General features: G+C 56.4%; 2 protein-coding genes across 2 annotated transcripts; one reads left to right on the forward strand and one right to left on the reverse strand.

Moving 5' to 3' along the window:
- Positions 1-357: 357 nt before the first annotated feature.
- WDR62 (WD repeat domain 62) lies at positions 358-19,380 on the reverse strand. The gene is made up of 30 exons (XM_044435435.1): positions 19,267-19,380; positions 17,151-17,242; positions 15,711-15,773; positions 15,163-15,220; positions 14,265-14,435; positions 13,834-13,968; positions 13,276-13,458; positions 13,005-13,165; positions 12,124-12,298; positions 11,725-11,862; positions 11,330-11,505; positions 10,271-10,362; positions 9,976-10,101; positions 9,236-9,303; positions 8,118-8,239; positions 7,706-7,781; positions 7,411-7,522; positions 7,038-7,101; positions 6,711-6,833; positions 6,438-6,589; positions 5,704-5,756; positions 4,830-5,024; positions 4,052-4,194; positions 3,630-3,766; positions 2,648-2,794; positions 2,152-2,278; positions 1,979-2,063; positions 1,439-1,505; positions 1,105-1,190; positions 358-876 (listed from the first exon to the last, which is right to left on the reverse strand). Exons 1-30 carry the CDS (start codon positions 19,378-19,380, stop codon positions 610-612), a joined length of 3,708 nt encoding a protein of 1,235 aa, XP_044291370.1. The 3' UTR covers positions 358-609.
- Positions 19,381-19,960: 580 nt separating this feature from the next.
- THAP8 (THAP domain containing 8) lies at positions 19,961-26,141 on the forward strand. The gene is made up of 4 exons (XM_044435537.1): positions 19,961-20,168; positions 21,594-21,786; positions 21,924-22,946; positions 23,609-26,141. The coding sequence occupies exons 1-4, from the start codon at positions 20,086-20,088 to the stop codon at positions 23,753-23,755; spliced, it is 1,446 nt and encodes a 481-aa protein (XP_044291472.1). The 5' UTR covers positions 19,961-20,085; the 3' UTR covers positions 23,756-26,141.
- The last annotated feature ends 1,770 nt before the right edge of the window (positions 26,142-27,911 follow it).

Here is a 27,911-nt window from a genome sequence, read left to right on the forward strand (position 1 = left end):
AGCGAAAACGCGGTCCGACTATTGCTGGGCCTGCCCAGAGAGCCTCAGCGATTGGGCGGCACAGGAACGAAACGGGTATAAATCAATATTGAGAGGCTGTGCCTATGGACAAGCTGGACTTGTTAGAGCTTCTCTTGTGGTTCTTTAAGTTTGCCGGGTTTTTTCCCCATTTACGGGACCAAGCAATCCATGTATTTAGTATTCATCTTCATAAGCAAACGGGCTGCAAAGAATTTTGGCTTAGTATGGGGGTTCCAACATGGCATATGCACAGCTCTGCTTCAAACTGAGCTAAACCTTCAGGAAAAGTTTCGCCATGCTCAGCATCGGAGGTGCGCATACAGTAAAAAAAGAGGCCCTTTAAAAGTGCAATAACCAAATTTTATTATTTCCAAAACCTAGAAAAAGTTTTATTTGAAAAACTTGTCAGTCTTTGTGTGCAAAATTTAAAACTTTTCCCCTGGAAGCAAAAAAAGCCAGAGGGAAAGCAGGAAGCCTGTATTTCGAAGAATGCAACCCTGCAGGAGTTACACAGATATTGGTGTCCATGTTTTCTCGTGCAGAGCCGTGCAATAAAATCTGGGCAGGAGGGTGGCTGCGCAACGAAGTTCAGACAACGCTTGCTTTGCTGGCTTCCTCCAGCTTCTTCTGCAGCAGATGCAGCAGCGAATCAGAGTACTGTTTCAGGAGAGAGTGGATCTCGCTGTCTTGAAGGCGCTTAAGCCAGGGTGATGGACTCTCTGTGCCTGTGGCCACATCCATGTTGCCTTTTATGGCTCTGGAGTCCAGTTCTTGTTTCATCCAACAGAAAGTGCTGACCAGCCTGCTCTTCACGTGGAGGAGCTCCTCCTCCGTTGAGTCATGGCAGGACATCACCTGCGTGGCACAGTGTGAACGCTTTCAGCCCCGCCAATCCGCGGACGAGCCAGTGGCGCCATTCGGGGCTGCCACCAGCCATTGCCTGTCCCCTCCCCAGCAGCAGGAAGCAGTTGACCAGCAGCCTCCAAAAATGGACAAGTTGATTGGAAAACCCAGGTGCCTACTTGGCTTTTTTTTTTCTTTTTTTAATTGCAGTTACATGGCCCTGCCTGCCATACATCTTACCTGGTCATAAACTTGCAGTGTCTCTTGAAATTTGCTGCACAGAGGTTGGAGGTTCATGTCAAAGTTCTCAATTAGAGCCCGAGCTTCTGAGAACAGAATGGAAAAGAGGATTCCATGTGTGCCGTTTTACCGAAGGTGGGGGAAGGGAGAAAGTCATGCAAAACAGAAAGACAAGTGACTTCATCTTTCAGATTCGACAGGACACTGAGCAAGCATTGAGTTGTGTTTCTCTAACTAGAAAGATGCACAAAATCAAATCCATCCCCTGCAACAACAGATTTTTGAGTAAAGAAAAGAAGTGGGTAGCAACCAGCATCCCAGTCAAGCATCTTACCTGAAGTCCCAGATGCTTTAGCATCAAGTTTTTCCTTCAAATCTGAGTGAGTTTCTGCTGAAGGTTTCTAAAAGCAATTAGTTTACAGACAGTTAATTTGCGAATTGCACTGCAGGGATTCTAAGTTTTCCCTTTAATTTTATGAAAGGTGTCAGAACCATCTCTTAGTCCCTTTCAAGGTCACAAAAACATGTCCCACAACTGCACAAGCTTTCTCCATTTCAGCAGGGAGATGAAATTCAGCATGTTTCAACAAAACAGAACCCCCCGAGATCTGTGGGGAAAGTGGGGATACAAGCTGGCGTGAAATCATTCGAAAAGGAGGATGGAATGGGCCCCGGATGCACCCATTCGCCGCATGGGCTTGCCAGAGTCGCGGGCCAAGGGCGGCCGCTTCTTCCCGAGCTGCCAGCAGAGAGCCTGGGCGGCAGAAGGAAACCCCACTGTGGCTCGGCCCAGGTGTGTGGGCTGGGGTTCGCTCTCCCACATCGTCCCCAGCTGCACCTGCACCCCGGGCACGACTCGGCGGGGTCAACTTGCCTCCATTTTCCTGGGCTCGCCCTCCTCTCCCACAGCAGCGGCCTGGATGGGCTGGTGGGCCAGTGGAAGAAAGGCTGCGGCAAACCTGGGTGGAGAAAGCACCACCTCAGCCCGGGATTTCAGATGAGGTTCCATCATGAGCCAAGAACATTTTTGAAGAAATGTTTCCCAACCTGCTGTTTTTCTGGTAGCGGGAGAGAAATCTGGCAGAAATGCTCAGGCGGGGATTCAGGAACAGGGAGGCCTCTTCGTCCTCGTCTTCCAGGGGCTTCAGGTCTTTTATACAGCCGTCAAACTTTTCTGCATCCCAAGAGTGGGAGGGAGGGAGGGAGGGAGGGGAAGAGAGCTGCCCTGAGTTCTCAGCCACTTTGGTATTGAAAAGGCCCGGCTCAGTGTGCAGAAACCGAGCACTCATCCTGATGGGGGTGAAGCGTGCATTGCCTTTTTCCTCCTAGACGGGTCAAGGCCCGTTTGCTCGACCAGGCTGAAATGCGAGTGCGGCCCCTTCCAGGGTGAGCAACGCTGAATCAGCCCCTCAGGTGCCGAATGCCGGGAGTGGGCAAGGCACCTGCTCCGCCAAGACCAGACCTGTTTCTTTGTGTGCCGCTCTGGGCGCGGCTGAGGGGCCGGGCGGCTGCAGGAGGATTATTCCTGTAGCGCATCAGTTACCTTCCGAGTGGGCGCTGGCCAGTGTCTCAAAGTGATGCCGGAGGTATTTCTCTTGCTCGGGGGTATGTGGCAAAGAATTGCTTTGCTGGAAGTTCTCGTCTAAGTCAGCCATTTCTGCTTCTGCCTCCGAAAGAAGAGACTCTCGGTCTAAGCGTAGAAAGCGCAGGATATGAGCTGGGTGCTGGGCCAGCTTCTGGGTTTTATTTCCACCCAGCCCCCGAAATGGCCAGTTCTAGAGTTTTTGTCCTCTGCATTAGTTCCCTTCCAGGCGACACTGGGTAAACTGCCTCATCCCAATCTATCCAAATCCACTTCTTTTTGGATTTAAGTATCAGGCGTTCTGCTAACAGACTCCACTTCTCCTGTCTAGGATGTTATGGGCATTGTAAAATCTGCTCCATCCCTATTTTGTGGATTGTCAGGTACCTTCCCTTCCATTATCCACCCGCTGGCATAAGTGGATTTCGAGCAAATTCACCTATGCAGACATGAATTCAGAGTTGCACAAATTCACACTCCTGAAAATGTGCAAATCCCCACCAAAGTGCCTATTTTCATGCTTTAGCCTATGGGGGAAATGCACGTGCTTTAAAAAAATGCATACTTTCTGACAATTAAATTTGCATAATGAAACTTAAAACGAACAGTCTGCGAGTTTCTGCAAGCCAAAAAGGCTGGGCTGCTGCAGGACCGGCAGGCTGGATCCCTGGACACTCGAGCCCACGCAGGCCTGCTGCGGATCCCAGCGGTGCCCCGCTCTGGCGCGGTCCTTCCATGCCCTCTCTCAGGAATGGAAGGACAGGCTCCAGTGCACATGGCATCCAGGCCGGGGCAGCTCTTGGTGCTCCGCTGGCCAGATCCGCAGCGCTTGTGGGGAAGCGGCAACCGAGGCGGGCGAGTGCTTCTGCAGCTCCAGAGGCCAACAGGCCCTGGGCACAAGCAAGAGGGCCCCGCAGGGACAGCGAGTCCTCGAGAAGCTTACCTTCCTGTTGGCGATCCAAAGGGGAAGCCTCTGAACCCAGGGAGGTGATGGAGTACAGCTGCTCCAGCGATTTTTCTTTCGCACGGGCGGCTCCCTCCTGATGAAATGGCTGAAGCGGCAGCCCATCCATGTATTTCCTTGGGAAACAAGAGGTGAGCATGTTTCTTGGAACATGTTTGCTCTTTAGCCGTCCTTCGGCATGGGAGGGGTGAGGATTCAAGCAGCTGAGTCAGTCTGGAGGTGCTACAATCAAACCCAGACCAGATCAATGGCCACAAGCGACACGGGCCCCATGGAAACACTTCCCGGTGGGCGGGCCGTTTCGTTGCCTTGCAACTTGACCCAAAGCACGCCACTTCAGCAGAGAGCCCTTCCAGGTGAACGTGCGCCAGGCTGCGGCTGGGTGTGGGGCAGAGACCAACCTCTCTCCAGCAGGGGGACTGTCGCCAGCCTGTGTGCCGTACAAGCTGCTCCTGCTGGCTTCCCGTGCGGGGTCCGCCTCATCTTCGGAAGACGGGTCTGCCCGCTTGAAGTCTTGTATTATGTTGCTAGTGGAGCCCTCGGTCTGCGCAAGGAACAAAAGAGCCCATCTCTTTCCTCACAGGAGCCGCTCTGTGCGCTGGAAGCTGCGCCCCGCAGCGGCCTCCTCTGCACCCTGCATGACGCGAAAGGCCTCATCCAGCGCTGGGAGGAGCTGCCGCTCTGTGGCATGAGCAGAGCCCTCGGCCGGGGCCTGCGTCCGCTGCGCAGAGCCACTTGGCAAGCCCTGGGAGGAGGAGTGGCCGCCCCACCAGCAGTGCCTGGCTCTCCTCCGCCTGCATGCCCACTGCTGCCTCCAGTCCCACACTGGAGACACAGGCGGGGGGAATGCGGGCAGGGCGGGGATGCCCCACTCTCTGGGGCCACAGGGTCTGTAGGCCAGCTCTCCAGTCAGTCAGTCAGTCAGTCTGTCAGGCTTCCCAAGCCGTGAAGCAGAAGAGAAGCCAGACTGACCCAGGGGCCGTGAAGCACCAGCAGTTCTGACCTCCACAGCAGCTTCGCTGGAAGCAGGGCCCTCCCAAGTTGAAAAGGAAGGTCCCACTCGCTCAGGGGCAAGTCCCCGCCACTGAAGACTGGATCCTGGGCTGTTCCCCCAGCTTCTGCCCCGGCCAGAGGGCGTGAGGCCCGTTTCCCAGACTGGGCGCCACCAACATTCCTCACCTCCCAGAGCAGCTTTGGCACCAGCTCGATGTCATTGAGACAGTTGTTTTCGACTGGGCTGAAGTCGCTGAGGTCAGCATCTGCAATGGTTTTGATTGGCTCCTGGTTGATGCTTTCTGCCCACCGCCCTTGTGGCTGATAGCTCACCCGCGAGTCAAAGGAGCTAGCGCCGTCTGAAGTATCTGCTTCTCCGAGCTGCAGAGGGGAAAGACCAGCAAGCGTTTCTTAGGCGTGCCGCTCATTTGCAGGGGTCCAGAAGCAGGTGCCTCCTGCCCTCTTTTCCTCCTCAGCTGACTCAGTCAAAACTCGCAGAGCTCAGCCTCCTCATTAAGATTTCACGGGCGATGGAACAGCGTTCCTCAGGTGATGAAGCGGCGCTTTGCTGGAGAGGTGGGAGAAGCCTCTGCCCACAGGAAGTGCAGAATCCTTCCCTCCTGCTCAGAAAAGCTTCGGGGGCTCGCAGGGGCTCTGGCTGCTCAAGGACTTCAGAACCAGCCTGCTCCTTTCCCCGCCATCTCCTGAGCAGGTTGGGGGATTCCGCCCCCTCTGGCCCCGAGAGGCTCCCTGCTTTTCCAAGGGGGGCTGGTTCCCACCCTCTGCCCAAGAATCTTTGCCAAGTCACCCTGGGACTGCCCCGTCCTCTGCCCAGCTCTGCCCCGCCACTTCTCCGCAGACCTGGACGAATCCGCATGGGCAGATGTAGGAGGTGAGAGCTGGGCCCTCTCTCAACACAGAGGAGGGAGAGGGCGGGTGGCGTGTGGGCCAGCGGACACACAACTCGCACAGACGAACTGCGGCTCTCCGGCTTTTGTCCCCGGGGCTTGACCGCTCCTCGAGCAGCTGTCGGAGGGCTCTGTTACGGCACGCTACTCACCAGCCTCTTTGCCCACATCGGCATTTTCCCATTGGAGAGGAGGTAGGTCGGAGCTGGGGAGCAGCAAGGGAGAAACACGCACACGTGAGCAACTGAGATGCACGGGTTACACGCTTCGTACCGGGAGGTAACAGAAGCAAGAAATCCCCCTCTACCTCATTCAGTAATAAGGACAACCATGCAAAAAATCTTAAGCAGAACTGGGCCATGGGGAGGATTTGCCTACCAAGTTCCAGAAGCCACAATGACGACTAGAAAGAAGAGGAGATTAAAAAAAGCTAAGTAAAGCACAGAGTCTCAGCGTTTCTATGTGAGCCTGCTACTTTATCTGTTTAGAATTTAGGAGAAAGGTTGTGGGAGTGAGGCAGAGAAGGAAGAAAACAGCAAGACGGCTTCTGCAAAATTATAAATGAGATGCCACAGCAGGATTGGCAAGGGGCCTGGCCCCCACCACGGTGCCGGGGCTGCCCCACTGGTCCCAGCTCTGCCCCAGGCTCAGCCCTATGGGAAGTGGGCCTGGCCTCGCCGCTCCTCCCCGGCAGCCACTTTCTGGTGATGCCCGGGAGAGTTGCTCTGCAAGCGCCCCCGGTTCACTCCCTTGATGCTGCAGGGCCCACCCCAAGGGCCTTCCCCGTGGGACGGGGCTTTGGGAACGTCCGCTTTCACTGCAGCACGTCCGACTGCTCCCCCCAGCCACCCTCCCGGCCCCCTCGCGCCACGCTTGCAGCTCCTGCCTGCATCAAAATCTTCTTTAGTGGGCGTCTGAAGAGCCGTGTAGTCTTCCTCCTCCTCCTCCTCCTCCTCTTCCCCTCCAGTGTCGTAACCAGCGAGGGGATCAGTGCCACAGAGGGTCTCTCCGCTCGGCACGGCAGCGTATGTCTCCTGCCTGAGGAGGATGCCAGTGAGGGGGGCCCCTTTTTCTTGCTCGGCAACTGAGGAGTCCCCACACCCAGCCAAGCAGGATGCTGGGGGTCAGGTGGACCCCCAGGCCAAGGCGGTGTCGGTACCTGACCAGATGAGACCAAGCGGGCTCCCCGGCTTTCTTCTGCTCTTGGGCCTGATCCAGTTCCCTCAAGTGCTGCTTCATGCAGCTGGTAATTTCGGGGCTGAGGCGCCATATAAAGATGCAACTGAAAAGAGGGGAGGTGCCATTGAAATGCCGATACTGGGGTGCCCCTGGTATGTTTGTCGCACTGTACAGCCCACCGCTAGAAGTGCCCCCCACGTGTGGGGGGGCCACCGGAAAGCCCTTCCTTCCCCTGAGCCTGGCGGGGCCCCTGCCCAACGGACCAGCGGTTATCTCCTGTACGGAGCGGAGTGGGCACGCTGGCTACCTGTCTCCGGAGACGGTGATCAGGCGCTTGCAGTCAAAGGAGAACTTCATCCCCGTCACGACTTCTGCAATATAACGATGCAGCAATTACGTGTTGTTCTGCTGGATTATTTTAACTGATTATGCGGCTCAAAGCACACAGGACGTGGCCACGGCACTCGTCAGGCAGCCTTTGCCGGGGAGCCCAGTGAGTCCCGTGGGAAGCTGAAAAGGCGCCACGGAATTCCGGCCTCGTGCTCGCTCTTCAAGGGGGTGTTTCCGGGATCTGACTCATCGTTGGCATGCAACGTTCTTGGGAAAGGAAGCCAGAGGAGGCAAGAGAGATGCTCTGGAAAATTAGCTGGGCCAAAACAGAGCAGCACGGTCAAACAAACCTGAATGGCCAAACATTTTGGCGACGCACTCTCCGGAGCGGAAGTCGATGATAGAGATGCTTTTATCAGAGCAGCTGGTGGCCAGGAAAGTTCCCGAGGGATCCAGCTGAACCTACACAGAGATTGTAAAAGAGGCCACACTCCCTCGAGGCCACGTGTTATGGTTAAGCAAGATCCCAGCGTCCCCCACAAGCCCCTCCTGTCACAGCCCGGAGGCCGTGTCCCGGGGGCCATCTCCGGGGCGGCTTTGAGGGGGCCAGAGCCCTCTGCACAGACTGCCTGTGCCCCCTCTTACCTTCAGGAGGGCGCCGTCTTCCCCTTGTGAGCCCTTGTAGCAGCACTTCTGCTTCCCAGTGACTGTGCTGTACACCCTGCGGAAAGGGGCACGATGACGTTTCACGGGTGCAGCGGACTGCGGGCGGAAGAGCTGCCCCCGGGCACTGGGCTATCCTGGCTGGCAGGCAAGCCCTTTGCTGAGCTGCAGGAAGCCAGGTGAACACGCCTCCTGCTCATGGGAAACACCTGCGCGTTGGCCACATGCTCAACTGGCTTGAGGGGCCTAGAAGAGTGGCGCGCTGGGCAGGGCAGGGCAGGAAAGGGACCGGCTCTGCTGCGCCACGTGCTTATTCCTCCGGGCCGCGTCTGCTCCCCCATCCAGGGAGCCAGGCCATGGCTGGGGTCGGCCTGGAAAGTGGCGAGCGCCTTACCTGACGTTTCGGTCCTGGCAGGCCACCGCGACATACTTCTGCGTGATGTCGATGTCCATGTCATACAGGGTTGCCTTCCCCGCGACGTGGTGGGTTCTGACGAAGCTGACCCCGTCCACGGCCTGGAGAGGGGACCGACCCAACAATGCCCTGAACTGGCATGGGAGGTTTGTGCTGACAGTCACCAGGGGCTGCTTAATCCCTTGGGTCCTGTGGGCACCTTGGGGGATCGAAGAAGCTGCTGTAGGCACCACCACAGAAGAGGACGGGGTGGGGCAGGGCATGTAACAGCTACTGGGGGGTCTAAAGGGGCAGCATACCTCTGTGTGTGTGAGTGAGTGAGTGAGCCGGGGGGGAGGGGGAGGCAAAGCCAGAGGCTTGCGGGGAGGGAAAAACAGCAAGGCAAAGGGACAGAGGCTAGGAGGAAAGGAGTACCGAGAGCAGTGTGGCGGGGCGGTTAAGAGCACTGGCCTGGGACCCAGGCGATCCGGGTGCGAGTCCCCGCTCGGCCATGGAGCCAACTGGATGACTTTGGACCAGTCACAGCCTCTCAGCCCAACCTACCTCACAGGGTTGTTGTGGTGGGGATAACATTGAGAGGAGGAGGAGAATGATGTAAGCCACTTTGAGTTCTTTGTAAGAAAAAAGCAGGACATACATCTAATGATAAATAAATAAGCCGGGCCCTCTAAGGTTTATATTAAAAATAACGTTCTAAAGAGGGGAAGGAGTGGAAAGCTTCGGGGGTGCCGTTGGGAGGTCCCAGTGGACACTAGAGCCACCCAGAGAGCTTCTGCTATGGGCAGCGGAGGAATGTAATAAATAACAATAATAGTAAAAATACGGCCAAGGGCTGTCAAGGGTTGAGATGTGAGCACAAAAGTGGAGAGAGGGCCCCTTTGTTAATTAGCAACTGCACTTTGGATGGAGGGAGAAAAGCTCTCCAAGTTCCCCAAGAGCACAAGAGCTGTCCTGCCGGGCTGAAGGCAGCAGCCCCCCAGCCGGCACCCCAGAGTCGGACGGGCCACCCTCCGTGCCTCTGCAGACCAGCCCATGGCAAGCAGGGCCGTTGCCACAGCTGGCGGCAGCAGCACGTGCGGCAAATGAATCACAAGAACCTTTTGTGCACTGCGAAAATAGATGCTCTTGTCCGCTCCGCAGCTAATCAACCGAATGTCTCCGTTTCCTGCAGAAAAGAAGGAGGAATGACAGAGCAGAAGCTGGGTCTGGCAGAAGAAGCCTGTCGTGCCGTGCCCTGCTTCTGGGTTTCCTCCCGGCCCCCGGCCGGCCACTGCAGACCAGAATGCTGGACTGGATGGGCCCTAATCTAATTTGGGTTCCTTGCAAGAGGATAAAGAGCCAGCTGTAAATGCAAGAAATACACGTTCTCAACACTCTGGTCTTTTCCTTTATTATTTGGCTCTCCCGCCCTTCCAATGGATTATTCACTCACAGTACATGTTGGAAACACTATTATTATTATTATTATTATTATTATTATTATTATTATTATTATTATTACATTTCTATGCCGCCCCTTGCCGAAACCTCGGGGCGGCTTACAACACAATAAACACTACACAAATAGCCCCCATGGAAAAGAGCAGAAAGAACGGGAGTGGTAAACCGGCACAAAAATTGAACATGTATTGAAACTCTCCAGCCAAGGCCAGGGAGGCTTTTCTTAGAAGGCCCAAAACAATCGTGTCTGATGCTACTTGAGCACCACCTAGCAGTCATATGCGCATAATCGAAGGAGGGAAGTCGCCTTCCCAAATACCCAAAACTTGCAAAAAAGCAAAAAAAAAAAAGAAGGAGGGTTTTTTCACAGAAATATGGGTACTTAAGGCAGGCTTACCAGTGAACTTCACCGCCGTTATTGCCGAGGAGTGGTCATCCAGCGTCTGTTCTAGTTTATAGTTCTGCTCCACGTTTAACACGTGGATCAGCCTGTCTCGACTTGCGGAAGCCAGCAAGGTCATCCCTACAGACAGCAGATGGACACGGAAGGGCGTGTTGGTTCCAAAGACCGTTTGACCACAGAATGGCCCACAGCGCCCTCACCAAGGCCACGCTCAAGAGCTGGGAAGGTTGGGTACATGCAATCCTGCCCCCAGGCAGCTTCCACATTTCCAGACCATTTAAACATTTACCGGTTTCCGGCTTAGAATATTCCAAGCATAGAACTTCTGAATCGTGGGCCTCGATTTTCATCACCTTGTCCATGCACGTTAGCTTGTGTATCCTGCAAGACGAAAAGTCCTGTCTGTAGCTTTGAAGCCAAGTCGCTTCCTCGCAGACTGAGGAAAGTCAGCATTCGCTACGGCTGCACTTCTTTAGAGATGACGAATCAGAGAGAGAGTTTAGCAGCTGATGGCCACGCAGGGCCTGTGGCACTCAAAGGGAGCACTCCTGCTCAAGGCAGCAGCTGGCCTGGAAGCAGAGCCTCACGGTCCCACTCTGGCCTCTCCAGGGCAGGGACAGAGGAGGGACCCTTCTCCTTGCCAGCCCTCTGGGACCTTCCCCTGCTGTCCTGTGCAATGCCAGGCAGCCCAGGTTTGGGGCTGGGAGGTGAAGCCTTTTGCTTTCCTTCCTTCTGCAACATCCCCGCAGAGCTTCACTTCGTGTTGCAGGTCCTTCCGCAATCCTCACCTCCAGAAAGCTGATTAAAAGCCAAGAGGGGGCCGCGCCTTCTCCCCATCCGAGGTTTTTCCCTCTCCACTTCTCCATGGACACCACAGCATTCCTTATCACGCTGCAAGCTCCCACAGGCTGCCCTTTATTCTCTTCTAATTTACACACTTAATATACATTTGCACAATACGTATCCACATAATGCGATAGTCCACCATTGGCTATTTAACCCATGGTGAGGCGGGGGGGGGGGGCACGCAGCCACCATTCTGAATCCCTCTGCTGAGCATAGGTTATGTGCGGGTTAAATAATCCTTGCATAACCCACAGTCCGTTAAAGGATCAGGCAAGGGTTGCGTAACCCTCACATTACGCCAAGCAACTTGACAGCCCCGAGCAGGGTTTGCGTGTGGAGAGTGACGCTTGTGGGCGCCACGACTCCTCTGAGCCTGCGTGGCGCATTCAGTGCTTCTCTTCCTCTTGCTTATAAAATGTCTCAGAGTCCCCTGAAGCTGGTGCAGTTATAGCAACTGCCAAGCGAAAGATGGTGAAAGCAGACAGACTCCCGCAGGACCTACCTCAAATTTCCGGCTCGGTCACCAGAGGCCAAATGCTGGCCGTCAGGGCTGACCTGCAGGACACGGACTCCTGGTTTCGCGTCCAGGCAGCTGGCATTTTCAGCTCTGTCCAGCACACTGGGGGGATCCTGCAGGTGCCGGGTGTTCTTTTCCACATACACAACCTTCAGCAAGCTCTGGAAAGAGGATGGAAGAACACACGTTCACCCCGCTGTGCTGAAGGAAAACCCACCAAAGGGAGGACGATGGGGACAGTTTGTAAGAGGCCGGGAGGGGAGCTGCTTCCACGAGGCCTCTAGTCAGCTGCAGCTGCCCACGTGGCCGTGAAGGGACTCAGCACACCCACCCACGGAGAGATCTGCTCTGCCATCACCTCACGAAGGCATGTCCCTTACATTACTGCAGACATTCTTCTGAAAATCAGCTGGTGTGCCATCTTCCAAGTTCCAAAAACGTATAGTGTTGTCAGAGGAGCATGTTAGAAAAGATCCCGGGGGCAAGCAGCCTTCGTGGTCTTCAAACTCAGGATAAACCTAAGACATACATACACACACAGAACAGAAGCGTAAGGCACGATCTCCAAAGAGGCATGGCTGAGCTAGCTTCTCACCACTCCATGCCTGGGGTGATCCATTCCCTGGGCCACGCAATCAAACGCAGCGTGGACCAGCCCCCAGAAGGGGAACGCCAAAGGCCTTGAACAGAGCCTGGCAGGTGAATTGCAACCTGGTGTGTTTACAGAAAGGCCTGGTGTCGAGCACAGGTGTAAAGGTTCGGCCCAGGCATCCCCTCACCTCGACGTTCCACACGAATGAGCTGTGGAAGAGGCCAGACCACACCTTCCCCACCCGGTTGTGGTTCTTCACATCCCAGACGTACAGGCTGTGGTCCTTGTAGACGCAGGAGAGCCAGTGGTGGCAGACATCAAAAGCCAGGGCGATCGTGTCGGGGTAGGCGGCACCTGGGTTTCTTGGAAACACCACACAGAGGGGGAGCGGTCTTCTTGGCTACCCTCCCCACAGAACCAAACGCCTGAGTCTACACGGCGGTGCTCAGGAAGACTGCAGGGGACTCGAGCAGGGGCGTGAGGTGCACACGCACGAGCAGGAGGAGCAGGAGCTCCTTCCGGGACGAAGGCCTCTCCTCAGGCATCCAGCCTGGCCTGGCCAGGCCCGCCGGCCACGCAGCTCAGATTCAGAGCTGGACTGCACCCAGCTGCAGCAGGCGGTCCGGCAGCCACAAGGCCTTCCAGTTTTGCGGAGGGGGTCAGAGCCAGGGCCCGTTTGCCAGCGGTGCCTTCCCGGGACACCGAGGGGGGGCTGCTCGGGCACGTGGAGACAGAAACACACGGCAGCTCCCAGTGCTCCACAGCCAGTCGTGTCGTGAGTCGGTAGGATTTGTTGCTTGGTCTGAAGTGTACCTCCCACTCCACCAAGGAAATGGTGCTCAAGGCAGTGGAAAGCTCAAAAGCCCTCATTAAAACGGTGACTAAAAACGCACTGGAAACACAACCGCAAAACTGTGAACCGGACCGGCCTGCATGCCAACACTTCACGAGCAGGCTGGGGAAGCCCGGCAGTCCCCCGAGCCAGCAGCAGAGCGCTCCGTTCCACCGCGCAGGGTGCCCCGCGTTCTCCACCCAGTTCCTCAACTGCCCCTCCCCGCAGCTCCAGACCTCGTGGCTTCTCCGCCGGCCGCGTCAACGCCCAGGAGGTGGGGCTTGGGCAGGTCCGTCAGGTATTGCATGTCGTGTGCCTGGAAAAGTCGCACTGTGCCATTGGCGCAGCCGCAGAAGATGAGCTCCTCACTGATGCAGAGGCAGTGGGCTGCAGACACCTGCAAGGAAGCGCACGCATGTCCCGCCAGGCCACCGCGGAGCTGCAGGAGCCGCGCGTCTTCGGCGGGTCCCTCAGAAATGCGGCCGGCTCAGAGGGAGGGACTCTCACCTTCAGGTCGATCCACTTTTCCAACACACGCCTCTCGTTGAACTGGCAGAGGAGTCCAGAGTGCAAGATGCAGAAGGTGCTGCCGGGCATCCTGCCCCGTCCACAAGCCACCCCACAGAAGGCATTGTCGTGCAGCTCCCCGAGCAGGCCGGAGCGGCCGACCAGCGGGACCGTCTCTTTGACCTGCGGCGAGCATATGATGGAGGTTAGCGTGACCTGTGCATTCTCAAGAAACGTTTTACTTTTTCGAACACAAATAAGCCTGATGAGATGAAGAATTTGCTTCTTAAAACATCACAATAGTCAGAAATGTTTAAATACAAAATCTGAAGCTTTGTTTGAATTATGAAGATATTAGATTTTGAGGGCCATTAGCCTGTACAGTTACAAAACAAATACTTAATTTTTCCTCTATTCCATTGGGCATTCTCTGCCCATTAACTATTATATATTAAGGACAAGAATTGCCATGTAACCAGTTTACTTAATATAGCCAGGACACTGTTATGAAGGGATTACTTTCCATTGTTCTTTCTGTATCCAATTACCGAGGTTTACCTGAGCTTCCCGTGATACATCCAAGAACCAGAATTTCACGTGGCGATGGCCGACAGTCACAAAGTAGCTGTCCTCCAAGAAGGAAATGGCCATGACCTTGCAGGACACTTTGTTGGACGCGATGAGCGTGCCTTTCTGCAACACCAGAGACAACATCCGTCGAGAAATGCGCCAAAGGCACGAGGAACCTTGACCAGAACGCCCCCAGAGAATATCGTTTTGTCTCCCTACTCCATTTGGAGTAATGCAAAGGGGAGCGCCCGCGACTGTACGGCGCACCCTGGACTTCGTACTTCGGTTCCCGCATCGCAGAGCGCCTCCTTCCCCGGCCCTTGCTCACGGCCTGCCGGCCAGGTACACCTCGGTGGCACGCCTGCCTGTGGGCATGGCGACCGGGGTGCGTCTCGGGCACCCGCCACGCTGCCGCTTACCTTCCAGTCCCACACGTTCACAGCCGTGTCATGCGGATAGCCCACCGACACGAGGTACTTCATACTGGGAGAGAAGGCCACGCAGGCGACACCGTGGTTGTGGCCGTGGAGTTCCAAGACCTGCGCCTTCTCTCTTATGTCCCAGACGCGGACGGCCGGCCTGTGCCCATGCTGCAGGAGGAAGACCAAGAATAACGCTTGGCCAGGGGCTGCGCAGGGGCCATCCCTCAGGTGCCCTTCCTTGGCCTCCACGTGCCTTGGGCGGGCGGAAGAACTCTCGGATCACGGGGCATGGTGTTCCTGGCCACCGTGAGCTCAGTGCTCTGATGCGAAGGGCTGATGCTGGAAGCCAGCCGTAACTCCAGCGGCTTTATGCTCCAGCCTTGCTTGTGCTTCCACATCCGTGCCTCTTTAGAGTGGGCTCTCATGAGCAAAATCATTTAGGATGTGAGAGGAGGCAGAGTGGAAATACCCAGGGCAAGGAGAACACGGGCAAGACCAATTATTTCCAAGGCCCTCAAAAATTCAGTATGGCTGTTTTTTTAATGTGGACAACAGTCTGGAAATATATTCAATACATAACTAAACCTATGTGTTGGATTGGTGTCCCATTCCTAACCTCTTTGTTCAGTGGTTTGGGATGCTCTGTGGCTGCCAGGATTAAGGCCACACAGCCTTCTTTGTACGTGGCTTTCGATGCAAATGGGAAGAAGTTCCTGGCTGGTGGGCTGAAATGATATGGATATGAAGCAGATCTTCCCACTACAGGAGTACTCTACCATGTTGCCATAAGGGAGAAACACAGACTTGAAAAACATCAACTTATTGTGACTTTACACTAATGTGATTTAAATCTTTTGTATTCTTTGTATAATCCATAATAAAAACGAGAACTCACCTCACCAGTTACAATATATTTCCCGTCAGGGGAAAAAGACAAAGCACTCACAGTCTTCCTAAAAGCAAAAGAGAACATTTCCATTTTTCTCCTTATAAAAATGAATTCCAGAGAAAAAGTAGGGCTTGCCTGCCATTTTGCTATGATGCCTGCAACACCTGAATGACATACAAACTTATTGGGGCTAAATCTGGAGCCCTCTTCTCCAGATGTATGAAACATAATCCATCACTTCACACCTTGGACAAAGTGGGAATAAAAGCTTGGGCCACAATTAGTTTTTACAGGAAGAAAACTACAAAAAGTACGCCAGTGGCACTTGAAAGTCATTTTCGTACTATCACACGATGCATCAGCAAATGTTATTGTTCTAATTAAAACGTCACATTTTTAAACCAATCAACTCAGTAATTAAAACCACAGACTACATGCTCTGTGAATTCATGGGCCATGCCACACTTTGTAAACCACCCACATCCAAGTACCAATTTTATGAATGCTGCCACTTGGACTATCTGAAGTGATAAGATGGTTCAAATGTACATTACCTAGAAGTATTAAATATATGTCTTTGTTTATTCTTCTGAGGATTGAAAATCACAACTACACACCTGGAAAGAAAGAACAAGGCATTTATACAAGGAAGGCTTCCTGTCATTGGGCAGATGGAGAAATGGTAGAGTTGAAAGAAAAGGATCTCAGGCAACAGGAAGATTCACAGCAGTGCTGCCGCTAGGCTTGTCCTCCCTTGGCTGTGCTCAGACACGACCCTGAGCCACAGGTCAGCGCCAGTGGAATGCGCTGGGTGAACCTCCAGTACTGCAACTGCTTTGTTCCAGGGCAAAGCATGGTTAGTTTTAACAATGATTTGTCCACAGTTGCTGGTTCAAGCTGGTTTACAGCTCTGTCTTGTTTAAATACCACACATAATTCCAGTTTGGGCAACTATACAGTGTGTGATGGGAAGAACAGAAGCAAATCCTTCCAGTTGCAGCTTGGAGAGGCAGGAAAGGAGGAAGATGCAAGGCCGAGGGCCAAGTTTCTTCTGATGACACTCGACCAGGGGCTAACGTTAAGTCCACACACGGTGACTGGCAGCAGGCCACAGAGTCTTCTTCTCTGAGGCAACACTGTTGGCAGAGGAACAGCTGGCCAGGCAGGCGGAATAGGGGGCCTGCACGTGAATTAGCAGCTGCTGCTTGAAGGTTCCACTGGCTGCTACGTTGATCTATCTATTTGGTCTTTAATGCACTGCTCCTGCTGCAGAAAGCCATTTCAAAGCGACTCGTACACCCAGCACAGAAATCCATGAGTACCGTGATGCGAACTGGGTGGGGGGAACCACGGAAACCCTAATCTAAAATCAAACCCATATGAAAAGTGCTCCGTCACATACATACACAATCTACCCCCATTCATAGCCTAGAATGAACATCCGGAAAGCACCCTAGAATAATTAGGATGTACATATGCTAAAGAAATTGACTACATCTTGGCCTAGTGCCAAAAAAGGGCCAAACAAACTTCCTCGGGGAAATCATTCTGTAAACCTGGGGCTGCCCCAGACAAGGCCAGTTCTGCACGGGCACTGACTGAATGCGGAGCTGCTGAGAAGAACCAACAGGGGCTCCCGACACGCGGGGCAGCAAAAGCAGTCCCAGTGCCAAAACCGGGCCCGGACCCTGACTGAGGTGGATCAAGAAAACTGGCCTTCTCCAAGAGTCCGTGCATCTGGACCCAGTGAGGGCTTCTTGAGGGGTATTTCCCCTCCTCCTCCATTTCCCTTGTAATGAACAGGCTAGACATGCACATGGTAGGCATGTCGTGAGTGGAGCTGGCTAGAGCCAAGGGTCAGACTAGATGGCCCAGGAGGACCCTTCTGACTTTCCCTGTTTCTATGAGTGGCAAAGCTCTTTTTCCCCACTCTTGTTTTGCTGACTACCTTGTCACCAGTTTTCCCGCTATGCCTGCTGCAGCAAAGCACTTACCCTGATGGATATGCTATCTGCCCCGTGTTTGGGTCACAAGCGAGGCCACTGCTGGTTTGAGTAGTTATTCCCAACACCTTCTCAAGCATAACCTGCCCAAAGGAGAAACAATGGAGTAAAATCTCTTAGCCGGTATGAATTCATCTGGGAGGGTGTAAATTGCTGCCCTGCAAAAGCAGAGGGTCAGACCTGATGGCCCTCTTGGCACCTTCCAACTCTACCATTGATTCAGCTCTAAGATTCTAGGTCATGCTTTCCCAGCATAATGTGAACTTGCACAGAGAGATCCCAGCAGTTACCAAGTGTGAGGCCAGTTTTCACAGAACTACTGCCTTGGCCAATGAAACAATGGAGATTGTCCTCAAAAGGATATCTATATATAAAAGCAAGAGAAATGCAGGCGTTCACCCCCCGCCCCTGTGGTCCATACCCCTCCCAGCTTCTGTTCTTCTGGTACATTACTGATTCCTTTTCATGCCTGCCTCTTTAACTGTTGCATAAGCAGCAGAGATTTAGGGTCAGGGTTGGGTTTCCCTGGTCTTCCACTCACACAGAGATGCCACAACCCACGGTGGCTCCACAGAGCCCTCGCGTTCGAAACCCGTATGCCACGGAGTACCAACTGTTGGAGGGCCGCTGCGGGGCTGTTCGGTGTTGCCCTGGAGCTGCGGAGCTGAACCTCGCCGGTCTCCACCATTAGCCTGAGGAACAAGGGCCGGGTGGCAGCGCTCACACCCCTGCCCCCAGAAGAGGAGCACGGCAAATAGCCAGAAAAGTCCCGCTGAAAGAAGCATGCTCATCCACTCTCTATCGGAAATAGTCCTCTGGCCCACTGTCAGTTTCCCAGGAGCCACAGCTCCGTGCCAAAGCCCAGGAGCGATCTTTCTTTAGGAGCTCCAAATTTTTATTACTACTACTGTGACTTTGCATTTACACCTGCATTTTCCCCTCTTGCCTTTAGGCCACGTGCCCAAGCACTCTGGTGGCCATGGGCACTTGCTCAAAGAGAGGTCCAGGCCCCTCTTGTTTGTTTGCTCACAAGGGCGTCATCTCCTGCCTTCCCCAACTTGAATCATTCTGCCTGAAGCTTTTTTCATGAAATCAAATGTCCTCCTTTCCAAGCATCTTTTTTTTTTGGCGGGGGTACAGGATCCCTTCATACACACACCGGCACAAGCTTTAGGGCAAACTAGCATATGCAAATATGTGTATTTTTTTTTCCTGAGCCCAGAATGATTTCTCTGCCCAGCACTGCTCCTGTTTAAACCCCCATGTTGCATGTAGAAGGACCTAAGTTCAGTCACTGAATCCCTTGCTAGACCTGGGAAGGACCGCTGCTTGAAAAGCTGCCACTGCCTGCCAGTGTTGAAAATACTGAGCTGAGAAGAACATGAGAAGTGTCCAGCTGGTCCGCCTCATCCAGCACTCTGTCCACTGAGAGGCTGAGGCCAACAGCGCCTCCCACTCGCGTTCCCCCAAAATGGTGCATGGCGGCATCCCGCTTCCACTGATCTGGTATATGGCAGCCTCCTTTGTTCCCAAGCATTAGAGGGATGTGCCATGGCTCCATCCGCTGGCCAAGAACTTGTGTTTGCGCGCACATGTCCTTGATGTGCTAGTATGTACTATTCCAGGTCGCTGTGCAGACGATCGGAAAAGAAAGCACGACCTTTTCTGAATGCTCGACCTGACCCCTTTGGAGACACCAGGATCTGCTCCTGTACTCGGGATTGCAAGCGGGCACGTTCAGAAACTATGATGATCACTGCACTACGTTTCCATACCGCCCGGAGCCGAAGCTCTCTGGGCGGCTCTCAGCGTCTCAGTCCCCCATCCAGAAGCCGGCCAGGCCGCGCCCGGCGTAGCTTCCACGGTTACGCAGGAACACGCGCAACAGACTGTACGGAAGCTACACGGAAATGGCTTGCGGGACGCCCCCGGCCGGATTGCCGGACTGCAACTACCAGCATCCCTTCGCATGGGGGGGGGGGGGGACCGGCTGCCGGCATCGCCACACGCCCCGTGACGTCGCGTGACGTCGGCAGGACACGCCCGCTTTGGCCGCGCCCCCTCGCCGGCGCCCTGGCCCCGCCCGGGAGCTGGCCGCGCCCCTCACCGCCTCCTCCGGCCCCTGGTGTTTCGAGCGCCGCCTCAGGCTGAGAAGCGGCGGCGAGTCTGCGCCGGAGCCGGTGGCCGCCCGCGGGTAGAAGCCGCCGCCTCGGCCGGCCATCTCGTCACCGGCTGAGAGGTGCCGCTGCTCCTTTGCCGGCGCCGCGTCTCCTCAGAAGGCGCAGCCAACCGTCGCCGCTTCCAAACTGCGCGCGGAAAACCGCCGCCGCCTGCCATTCGCTGCTTATCATGCCAATCACCGCCGCGTTTGCCCAATCGGGGAACGGGAGGTAGTCCTGCTGGCGCACGGCGCGCGGCGCCGCAGTCGGCCAATGAGAAGGCGGCGGCCCATCCGGCGCCGCCCCACGTGTCCCCGGGATGGCTGCTCTTGCAGTGGCGCAGCAATTTTATTGCTGCCCTAACTGTAAAGCTTTTTACTGCCCCGATTTTCGACATCTGTGAAGGCGAAGAAGCGCGGCATTTTAGGAAAACTTAGGAAATTTAGGGCCAGGCTGGCAGGAGCTGTCATCTTGGCACCACCCACCTCCACAACGTTTGCCCTAGTCACTCGAAGCATCGGTCCTCTCTGCACCTTTCCTATCTCTATAGTCCCGCCTCTCCGCGAATGGGAGCCGACACGCCCCGGAAGTGAGCGCCTCTCGCCGCGCATGCGCGTCGGGGCACCGGCGAAGGCGAAGCAAAACAGGAAGGATCAGGAAGGGGCCGGCGACGGCGGGAGGAGGCTCGGCGTCCGCGAGTGCCCGTCGCGAGCAGCGGGGCCGTCGCGCGGCGGGGCCGGTTGGCCCGGGGAGGCGGCGTCGCCGCGATGACCAAGTACTGCCGGGCGCCCCACTGCTCCAACTCGGCCGGGCAGCCGCGGCCGGACAGCCAGCGCCTCAGCTTTTACAAGTCAGCGAACTTCCGGGCGGGGGGCGCGCGGCGGGGCGTGACGTCACGCGGCGGGCGCCTCCCCCGAGCCCCCTCCCCCCGCGCGGGCCGCCCGCCGCCCGGGCCCGGAAAGCGGCCGCCCCGCGGGGCCCCCTCGCCTCTGCCCGCGCCCCGGATTCAGCCTGGGCCGGGGCCCCGTGCCCCTCGGCGGGACACAGGAGCGCCAGGAAAGCCCTGCCGGGTCTGACCCGAAGCCGGGCGCCGCGTACACACGTGGCGAGCGCGCCGCCGCAGGATCGCCCAGCAGGACGGGTGCGGGCCTGCCTCCCGCCCGGGCTCGGCAGCCGCGGCCTGCGGGCACGCTCGGTCTGGTCAAGGGGGCCCACGCGGCCGGCAGGGCTCGTCGCCTCTTCTTCCATGAATCTGGCCAGTCCCTTTCGAAGCCGCCCAGATTGGTGGCTGTCGCCGCTTCCCAAGGCAGCGAATCCCATCGCTCAGCCCCACTTGCGCGAGAGAGTGCCTGCCCTAGACCTGCCCCAGTGAGCTTCATGGGGGACCCCGTGGAGCTCCCCCGTTTGAGAGTTTTGGGGGCAGAGGAACACAGCTTCCTCTTGACTCTCTCCGTGCCGGGCACTATTCTACCCCTCCCCATCTTGACTGTCCTTCCTGGCCCCTTTTCTAAGCCGAGCAGCCCCAGCTGTTCCTCACGGGGGCGCTGCTCCAGCCCCCTGCTGTACTTTTCCACTTCAGTAACGCCCCTATTCAAGTGAGGCGTCCGGAACTGGACACAATATTCTAAGTATGGCTGAATCATGAATTTGTATGAGGACATGGGAAATGATGAGGAGAGAGTGGTGCGGGGCTTGCATCTTTCAGATCCCCATAAACCTGCAGCACAGCAGCCTTTCCCGACCTGGTGTCTAGATATGGGAATGGCACTCCGACACATCCGGAGGGATTCCTGTTGGGAAAGGCTGCTGTGTTGTTGGCAAGCCATTTAGGGTGTTGCTTCTTACAGAAAAACAGGCTATCGGTATTACATAAGGAACCGCCTGCGCTCTCACATGTGGGCAGGTGTACTTACCTGTGTGAGGCCTTCAGAGGGCTGGCAGGAGGCTGCTTTTTCAAAACTGGCCTTTGGGGGCAGCCTTCATATGGTTTCGTATTAATTCTTGGACAGCTGTGGTGGCATTTGGCATTCTCTAAACTGCCAGATTCCATCTCACGTTTGGAGTGGGACTGGAGAGCAAGGGTCTGGGTGAGTACTGTAGAATCACTCAGCTGTTCTCCTTTTCCCCAGAGCAGATCTCTCCTCCTCGTTTTCCCACCTGGCAAATTGTGGCTTGTTGGGGAAGGCACACTCATGGGGAGGATGGAGCGTTTCCGTGGTCACACGGACGTTGTTGGCATTTGCCATTAATCACCCCATGTCTGTTCTCCACACAGGTTTCCCCTGCACAACCCGGAGCGTCTTCGGCAATGGCTTTCCCAGATGAACCAGGAGAAGTGGCTCCCAACGAAACATCAGCACCTGTGCAGCGAGCACTTTGCACCCTCCTGTTTTGAGTACCGGTGGGGAGTGCGCTACCTGAAGCCCGACGCCGTGCCCACAATCTTCCGGACAGCGGAAAGCCCCGTGGTGAGTGTTTGTGGAGAGACACTTGAGGAGAAAAGGGCTTTGGGACGGCCCTGCCTCCTTACCATGCATAGAGGTTGCCAACCTGCTTTGCCTGGTGGAGGAAGATGGGGATTGATGGTCCGTTTGTGTCACTGCAGAAAAGGGAGACTGCTGCCTGGCCCCCCACGGAAGTGCCGGCCAAGAAGCTGATCCTCGAGTGCCGCGGAGAGACGAGTGTGCCGGCTGCCCAAGCCATAGGTCACCGGGAGCCAGACACCCTGGAAACCCTTGCCATAGCCATAGACCCCAGCATGGCGGCCGCCCCCATCTATGTGGAGACCCAGCCCCCTGCCTCCGACCTCAGCTTCCATGCCCTCTCCGGCCCCCTTGTTGGGGCTGTGAACCTGGTACCTCTGGTCCAAATCATGGAGCCACTCAAGGCCGTGACACTGACAGTCGCTTCCCCGGTGGAGCCCGGCCCGGCCCAGCCACTGCCGGACGCGGTGGAGCAGCAGCGGGTTGATTTGGTGGCCTCGCTCCCGCCGCCGGCCCTGGAAGCAGCCCCGAGCTCTCCTGCCGATGGCTCCGGCCAGCTCTGCCCGGAAGTCGCAATGCCCTGCGAGGTGGTGCCGCTGCAGGCCCTGGTGGCCGAGCGACCGGCGGCGGAGCAGGGCGCCCTGATCCTCGAGAAAGTCTCCATCGAGCCATTCCTGGAGGCGGGCCCCTCCGCCGCCGCCGTCATGAACTCCCTGCAGGAGCCTCCCACAGAGATGGTGGCCTACTTCGAGACGATCCCAACGGCGCCTGCGGCCGCCGCCTCATCCGGCGTGACTCCCCCGGAGACCCTGCTCTCCTCTGCCCTCAGCCTCCCCATCGTGTCCACCGTGCCCATCGTCTCCAACCAGATGTCTCCGGAGGCATCCCCGACCGAGGAGCTGAAGCTGGAGGAGCTGAGCTCTGCGGAGTCTCTGGACGAGCAGCTGGAGGAGCACAGCTACCACAAGAGCGAGGGCACGGCAGCAGAGCTGGTGGAGGTGGTGATGGGCCTCCAGAGGAAGGTGAAGGTGCTCCAGCAGCGGCACCGCCGGCACTGTGCCAAGCTGGAGGCCATGGAGGGGGTGGTGGAGCAACTCAGGAAGGAGAACCTGGTGTCGGAAGAGAAGCTGAAGCTCTTGGAGATGGTAAGTTGGCTCTGCGGAGGGAGGGGTGGCTCCTCCGCGCCAGCATGGGGCGCGGCGTCTGGTCAGAGAACCTTAGTCGTGGGTATGGGAGAAAGTCTGAGGAGCAAATAGGAAGCCTGAGCTGGGGATCTTGGTGCCTGGAGACAGGAAGCCTCCAGAGGTCAAGGGAGTGGAGCTTCCACAAGCAGCAGCCTTACCTAGAGCCCCGTGGGCGTATATTTGGCTTGAAAAAGCGACGCTAGGTTAGGTTTCCGTCTGGGTAGGGAAGAGCAGAAGGGAAAGGATGGAGTGGCAGAAGCAGAAGCCCCAGGAAGTGAATGCAGTGACTTGCATTTTGCCTCGGTTCCTGTTGCGGGGGGTGGCGCGTTCACCATGCTGCACTCTGCAGTTTTGTGTCTGTGAGCCACCCAGAGGGCTCTGGCTTGAGGTGGTGCAGAAATGCAGCAAGCCGACAAAAGCCGAGGGGCGGAGCGCGTGGGGTCAGAGAGAAGGCGGGTTTTGAGGCGGCGTTCGCAGCGAAGGAGGCGACGCGACGTGGGCTGCCGGGTTGGCTGGAGAGGCGCACGTGGCCCCTCGCAGCCGCCCCTGCGCCCCGTCTGCCCCGCAGCGCCGCCACCCAGAGTTGCCAGGGCCTTTAACACCCCTTCTGTTCTTGCCCCCAGGCCTGCCTGCAGTCTAGCACTATCATGCCCGAGAGCGGCGGGGCCGTGGCCATTATCTGCCAGGACAGCGACCAGGCGCTGGTCTATGCCGTGCCTCAGCTCCCGGAAGAGGGGGGCGAGACCGTCATCCATGTCACAGAGCAGTAATGTGGCGGGAGGAGGAGGGTGGCCGAGCCAGCCGCTCCGAGTCCGACCGGGCCGAGGGGCCCTTGCCGGGCGACTGTGGGGCCAGCTCCCTTCAGCTGCGGGAGTCACAGGCCCAGCGCCACTGAGCCTCTTCTGGTCTTTCCTGCCTGTGGGATGGCCTTACTGCTGCCGCGGCACCTCACTTTGTGGCGAGGGTTTTTATCTGAAATGATTGCATATAAAATTATCTCAGTGGGAGAGTAAACCCGTGGCTGTGTGTGTGCATTTGACTTCTTCGCCCCGAGCCGTGCTGTTGCTGCTTTCGCCCGTGCCTGGTTTCCTCTGGTGTTGGATGTCTCGCCTGCTGGCCCCTCTCCTGAGCTGTACCTTCTCAGAGGCTGAAAACAGCTGCACCGTGCCCCGGACTTTTGCAGTCCTCATGCGTTGCTGCCTTGCTCTCCCCAGAGCCCGTCCAAAGGGCTTCTGAGATCTGTCCGTGTTGCCCTTTCCCTCCCCTGAGCTCCAGCACGACCTGCTGCTGTGGCTGGTGGCATCTCAGCAGCTTCCAAGCCAGCAGAAGGCAGGCAGGCACTCGGGGTCCCTCTTCCCACAGGTCAAATGTGGGTTACCGGAGAAATGTAACTGGAAGCCGAAGCTGTCTGGTGGTGCGTATAGAAAATGATGCGAGGAGAGAGGTAGGCTAGAGAGAAACTTTCTGGTTGCAAGGACCTGCAAAAAGAGGGTCCCTTGCATGTCACGGAAACAATTTGCGGGACCCCAGAAGGACCTGCAGATGTATAGACGTGCCCATTACCCAAGCAAGGTCAGAACCGGTGTGGAAAACAGGGTGCACAAACGTAGCGTGAGTCTTGGGAGATCTCTGGGCGGGTTGGACTTCAGCTCCCAGAATGCCTGGCCACTGGGCGCATTGGCAGGGGAGCTGAAGCTCTCGGCCTCTGGAGAGCAGCCCGACTGGAACGTGCAGCAGAGGTGGGCAGGCTGCGGGCTCGAGCAATTTTTACGGGACTGCAGAGATCCAGCACTGGCGCCTGTGCAGAAGCAGCGCAGCGGGAGAGAGTGCAGCTCAGGCGTTCCTCCGGGCTTTTTCCATTTGAGCTGTATAATGTGTGTGTGTGTGTGGGCGGGGAGGAAGTCACATTGGTGCTGCTGCTGGACAATGGAAATATCAGCACATCTCCAGCAAGTCATCGGGAGAGCTCTCAGAAGAAACCGATTCATCTGCTGCCCGTCTCTGATCTACCGAGCTGAAATGGTCACGAGGGGATTCTGGTCTTCAAAGATTCACTTTCACCGCTCTAGTTTTTCAACTGCTCAGCCGATCGGGGGCTTCCTGAATTGGCCAAGCTCCAGCACTTGCATTTGTCTGGACTCTTTCAACCTTCTTCCGGCCTGGTGTGCTCCACAGGTGTTGGCTGCGGCTCCACCACCAGGCTGCAGAAGGCTGGCTCCTTGCCATTCCTTCTGGTGCTTTGGAAACCGTTTCTGTCCCCTTGCTATTGGGTTGGGTCGTGCAGTGCAGTGCAAAAAGCCCTGGAAGGCAAAGGGCAGGTGGAGGGATTGCAAGCCAAGTGCACCAGCCTCCTTAGGCTGCCTGCAGGCCTCGTTCCCTCTGAACACGCATCGGATTGTGCCATGAGCTTAGCAGCTTCTAGAAAGATGCAGGCATGTGCCAGCTCCGGCACATTTTTAATCTGCTTTTCTGCGTGTTTGTCAAAATCCGAACCACTTGGCCTCCATGACTGCGAGCAGAGATGTGCTGCTGCTTGGGTCTGCATCCAAGGGTCTGGTTTCTGGCCTCTGGGCCAACAGCCACGACAGATGCTTCCACATCACAAGAGCCAGGCCAGAGCAGCGCTTTGTCTTGTTCAGTAGCCAGGCAGCGACCTCTGGGAAGCTCACTCCCAGGGCGTAAAGCAGCCCCAGCCCAGCAACTGGCCTTCGGAGCTGGACTGCCTCAGAACAGAAGTGACTCCTGTCGGCAGATGTAACCTGGGAGGCATGTCGTCTCCTCTGCACCTGCAGCTCGTTGACCCAGTGGAGCATCTTCCAGCATCTTTTAGGCGCCCTCGGCTCGAGGGTTCGCTCCTGTGATTGCACCTCATACAGTATTTTTGTCCAGTTGGCAGCATCTAATGACGTGTCCTGCGTGATTGAACACACAACCATGGTGATCAATTGTCTTATTATAATTTAAGTCTTCAGGGATTTTTTTTTTTTTTTTTAACATGAGCCTCTGTGATTGAAAACTAACCCAGGGATTGGAGGAAAACCTAACTGAACATTGACAGATGACACTGTGATTGTAGAGAGGAGAGGACTTCTGTGCTAATGATTTTGTCTTTAACAGCGCTGTAATGAAAAAAGAATAAATGGAATATATTGAAAAGAGGTGTGTCATTTTCATTTGGAAACAGGGCTCGAGCTTGTAGCCCTTGAAATGGTTTGACAGTGTGTGGCCAGAGCTGGCCGGAGTTTCAGAAGCTGGGAGTTGTTAGGGCAGGCCAGGGCCTTGCATGTAACTTTCCCTCCTCTGGACTGGCCAACCAATGCAAAATGCAGCCAGTGTGTGTGTGGAGGGGCATAATTTTGATCCATTTCCCACGATGTAGACAGAGGCCTGGATGTTAAGACTATCGCTTTCCTCCTGCAGCAGATCATTTTCTTGGTACCTTCTGGGCTAACACATTTTGCCAGCATCAGCTTTTGTAAGCAGTACCCACTTCATCAGGTGCGTGCAAATGACTGCACTTAGATTTGGGAGTGGGCAAGGACACCCTCTTGGGGAAACCTGGCCTCCCTGGCCTGATCCTGTATCGATCCCTTCTCCATAGTGCGGCTATTAATACCAGCCTGCTCCCCGAACGACTGCAGACACCTGGCTCGCCATCCGTCCTTTAAGATGACTGCGTGCCAATTGCCAGCACTCCGTTTTATATATGGCGCGCATCAGCGCAGCAGAGCGGGTGGGACAGCAGGGAACGGTCAGTCGGCCTTTCTGAAGTTGATTTGTTGTAATGGATTCTTCTTCCCTGCGTCGTCGTCCTCTGCCAGACGAATTCCCGGCAAGCCCTCCTCCCCAGTCCAGGTTGAGTGGAGAATCTCATTTCCAGGCAGTGCTCCTCCTCTAACGTAGACACCAATCATCTACACTTTGGCTCTCCCGCTCCTCTCCAAGCACTGCCTGTGGGAGATATTATTAATTACGTTTTTGATCCCCAAAGAATTGTACTAAAGCTGAAGATGCAGAGCAGGAACCGGTTCTACTCCACCCATGGCTTTCTAAATTCAATTGTGACCACGCTGCAAAAAACAACGCTATCAAGCTACTTTAAGCCCTATGGCTCGAAAAGCCCGGTGGGTGGGTGTAGGGGAACATGGCAGGTGATAAAGCCTCCGGTGATTTAAAAAAGTAGAAAGATCACCCTTCTCTCAAACATACAAAAACTCGGGACCGTCGTACAGCGATCGCTAAGAAACAAACGGGGGCTGGGAAGCCAAGCTAAACCGAAGGCCCATCTCGGATCGTGTCCCTCTCGGCCGGTTGCTCAGGCAAAGGCCTCCGCCAGCACCTGGGCCAGAGCCCCTCGGCCGAGATGCCCGGGCTGAAGCTGCTCGGCTCCCCGGCATGGGGTCCCCCCATTTTGCCTCCGTTGCAAAATGGCGCTGGCTGGTCAAGCCCCCAGGCCCCCCAGCCCGCTGAAGGGCCTCCGGGCGGCAGGCGCGCCCCGGGGCCTGGGGAGCATCGCCCTCGCCCCGCCAGCCCGGGGCGCTGGGCGGCCTGCTTCGGCCACCCCGCGCCCGGCGCCCGCGGGGCCCTGGCGGATCTAGCGGCGCCACACCTTCGGGCACGGCTGCTCATGCCCGTGCCGGCCGGGGATGATGGGACGCCTGCACGGGACGCGCGCGGGGAGCGTCGCAAGAGCGGCGCGTGCACCCGCATCGCTCGCCAGCGGCGACCGTCCTGCACGGAGCCCCCGGGGCCGGGCGGGAGCGCGCAGGGCGCTTCCCACGCCCGAGGGGAGGCGCGGGTCCGGGCGGGGCTGCAGCGCGCGCGCGCGCGGAGCCCGGGCCCCCCCGTGCCCCCTCCCCCGCCCCGCCCGGGGGGCGGGACAGCCCCCGGCGGGGCGGCGGCGGCGGCGGAGCAGATGAGGCGGGG

Source organism: Varanus komodoensis, unplaced genomic scaffold, assembly GCF_004798865.1.
Source record: "Varanus komodoensis strain SLA01 unplaced genomic scaffold, ASM479886v1 scaffold29_3, whole genome shotgun sequence".
NCBI classification, from domain to species: Eukaryota; Metazoa; Chordata; class Lepidosauria; order Squamata; family Varanidae; genus Varanus; species Varanus komodoensis.

Bases quoted from the DNA above. Each gene is read 5' to 3' on its own strand.
- WDR62 (XM_044435435.1), bottom strand. From the start codon at position 19,380: ATGGCCGGCCGAGGCGGCGGCTTCTACCCGCGGGCGGCCACCGGCTCC. The intron at 10,363-11,329 runs GTAGGTCCTGCG...TTCGTCTTGCAG, and splicing joins GACCGAGCCGGAAATTTGAG to GATACACAAGCTAACGTGCA. The intron at 2,795-3,629 runs GTAAGCTTCTCG...TTCTACGCTTAG, and splicing joins TTTGGATCGCCAACAGGAAG to ACCGAGAGTCTCTTCTTTCG.
- THAP8 (XM_044435537.1), top strand. From the start codon at position 20,086: ATGACCAAGTACTGCCGGGCGCCCCACTGCTCCAACTCGGCCGGGCAG. The intron at 20,169-21,593 runs GTCAGCGAACTT...TTCTCCACACAG, and splicing joins CAGCGCCTCAGCTTTTACAA to GTTTCCCCTGCACAACCCGG. The intron at 21,787-21,923 runs GTGAGTGTTTGT...GTGTCACTGCAG, and splicing joins GGACAGCGGAAAGCCCCGTG to AAAAGGGAGACTGCTGCCTG.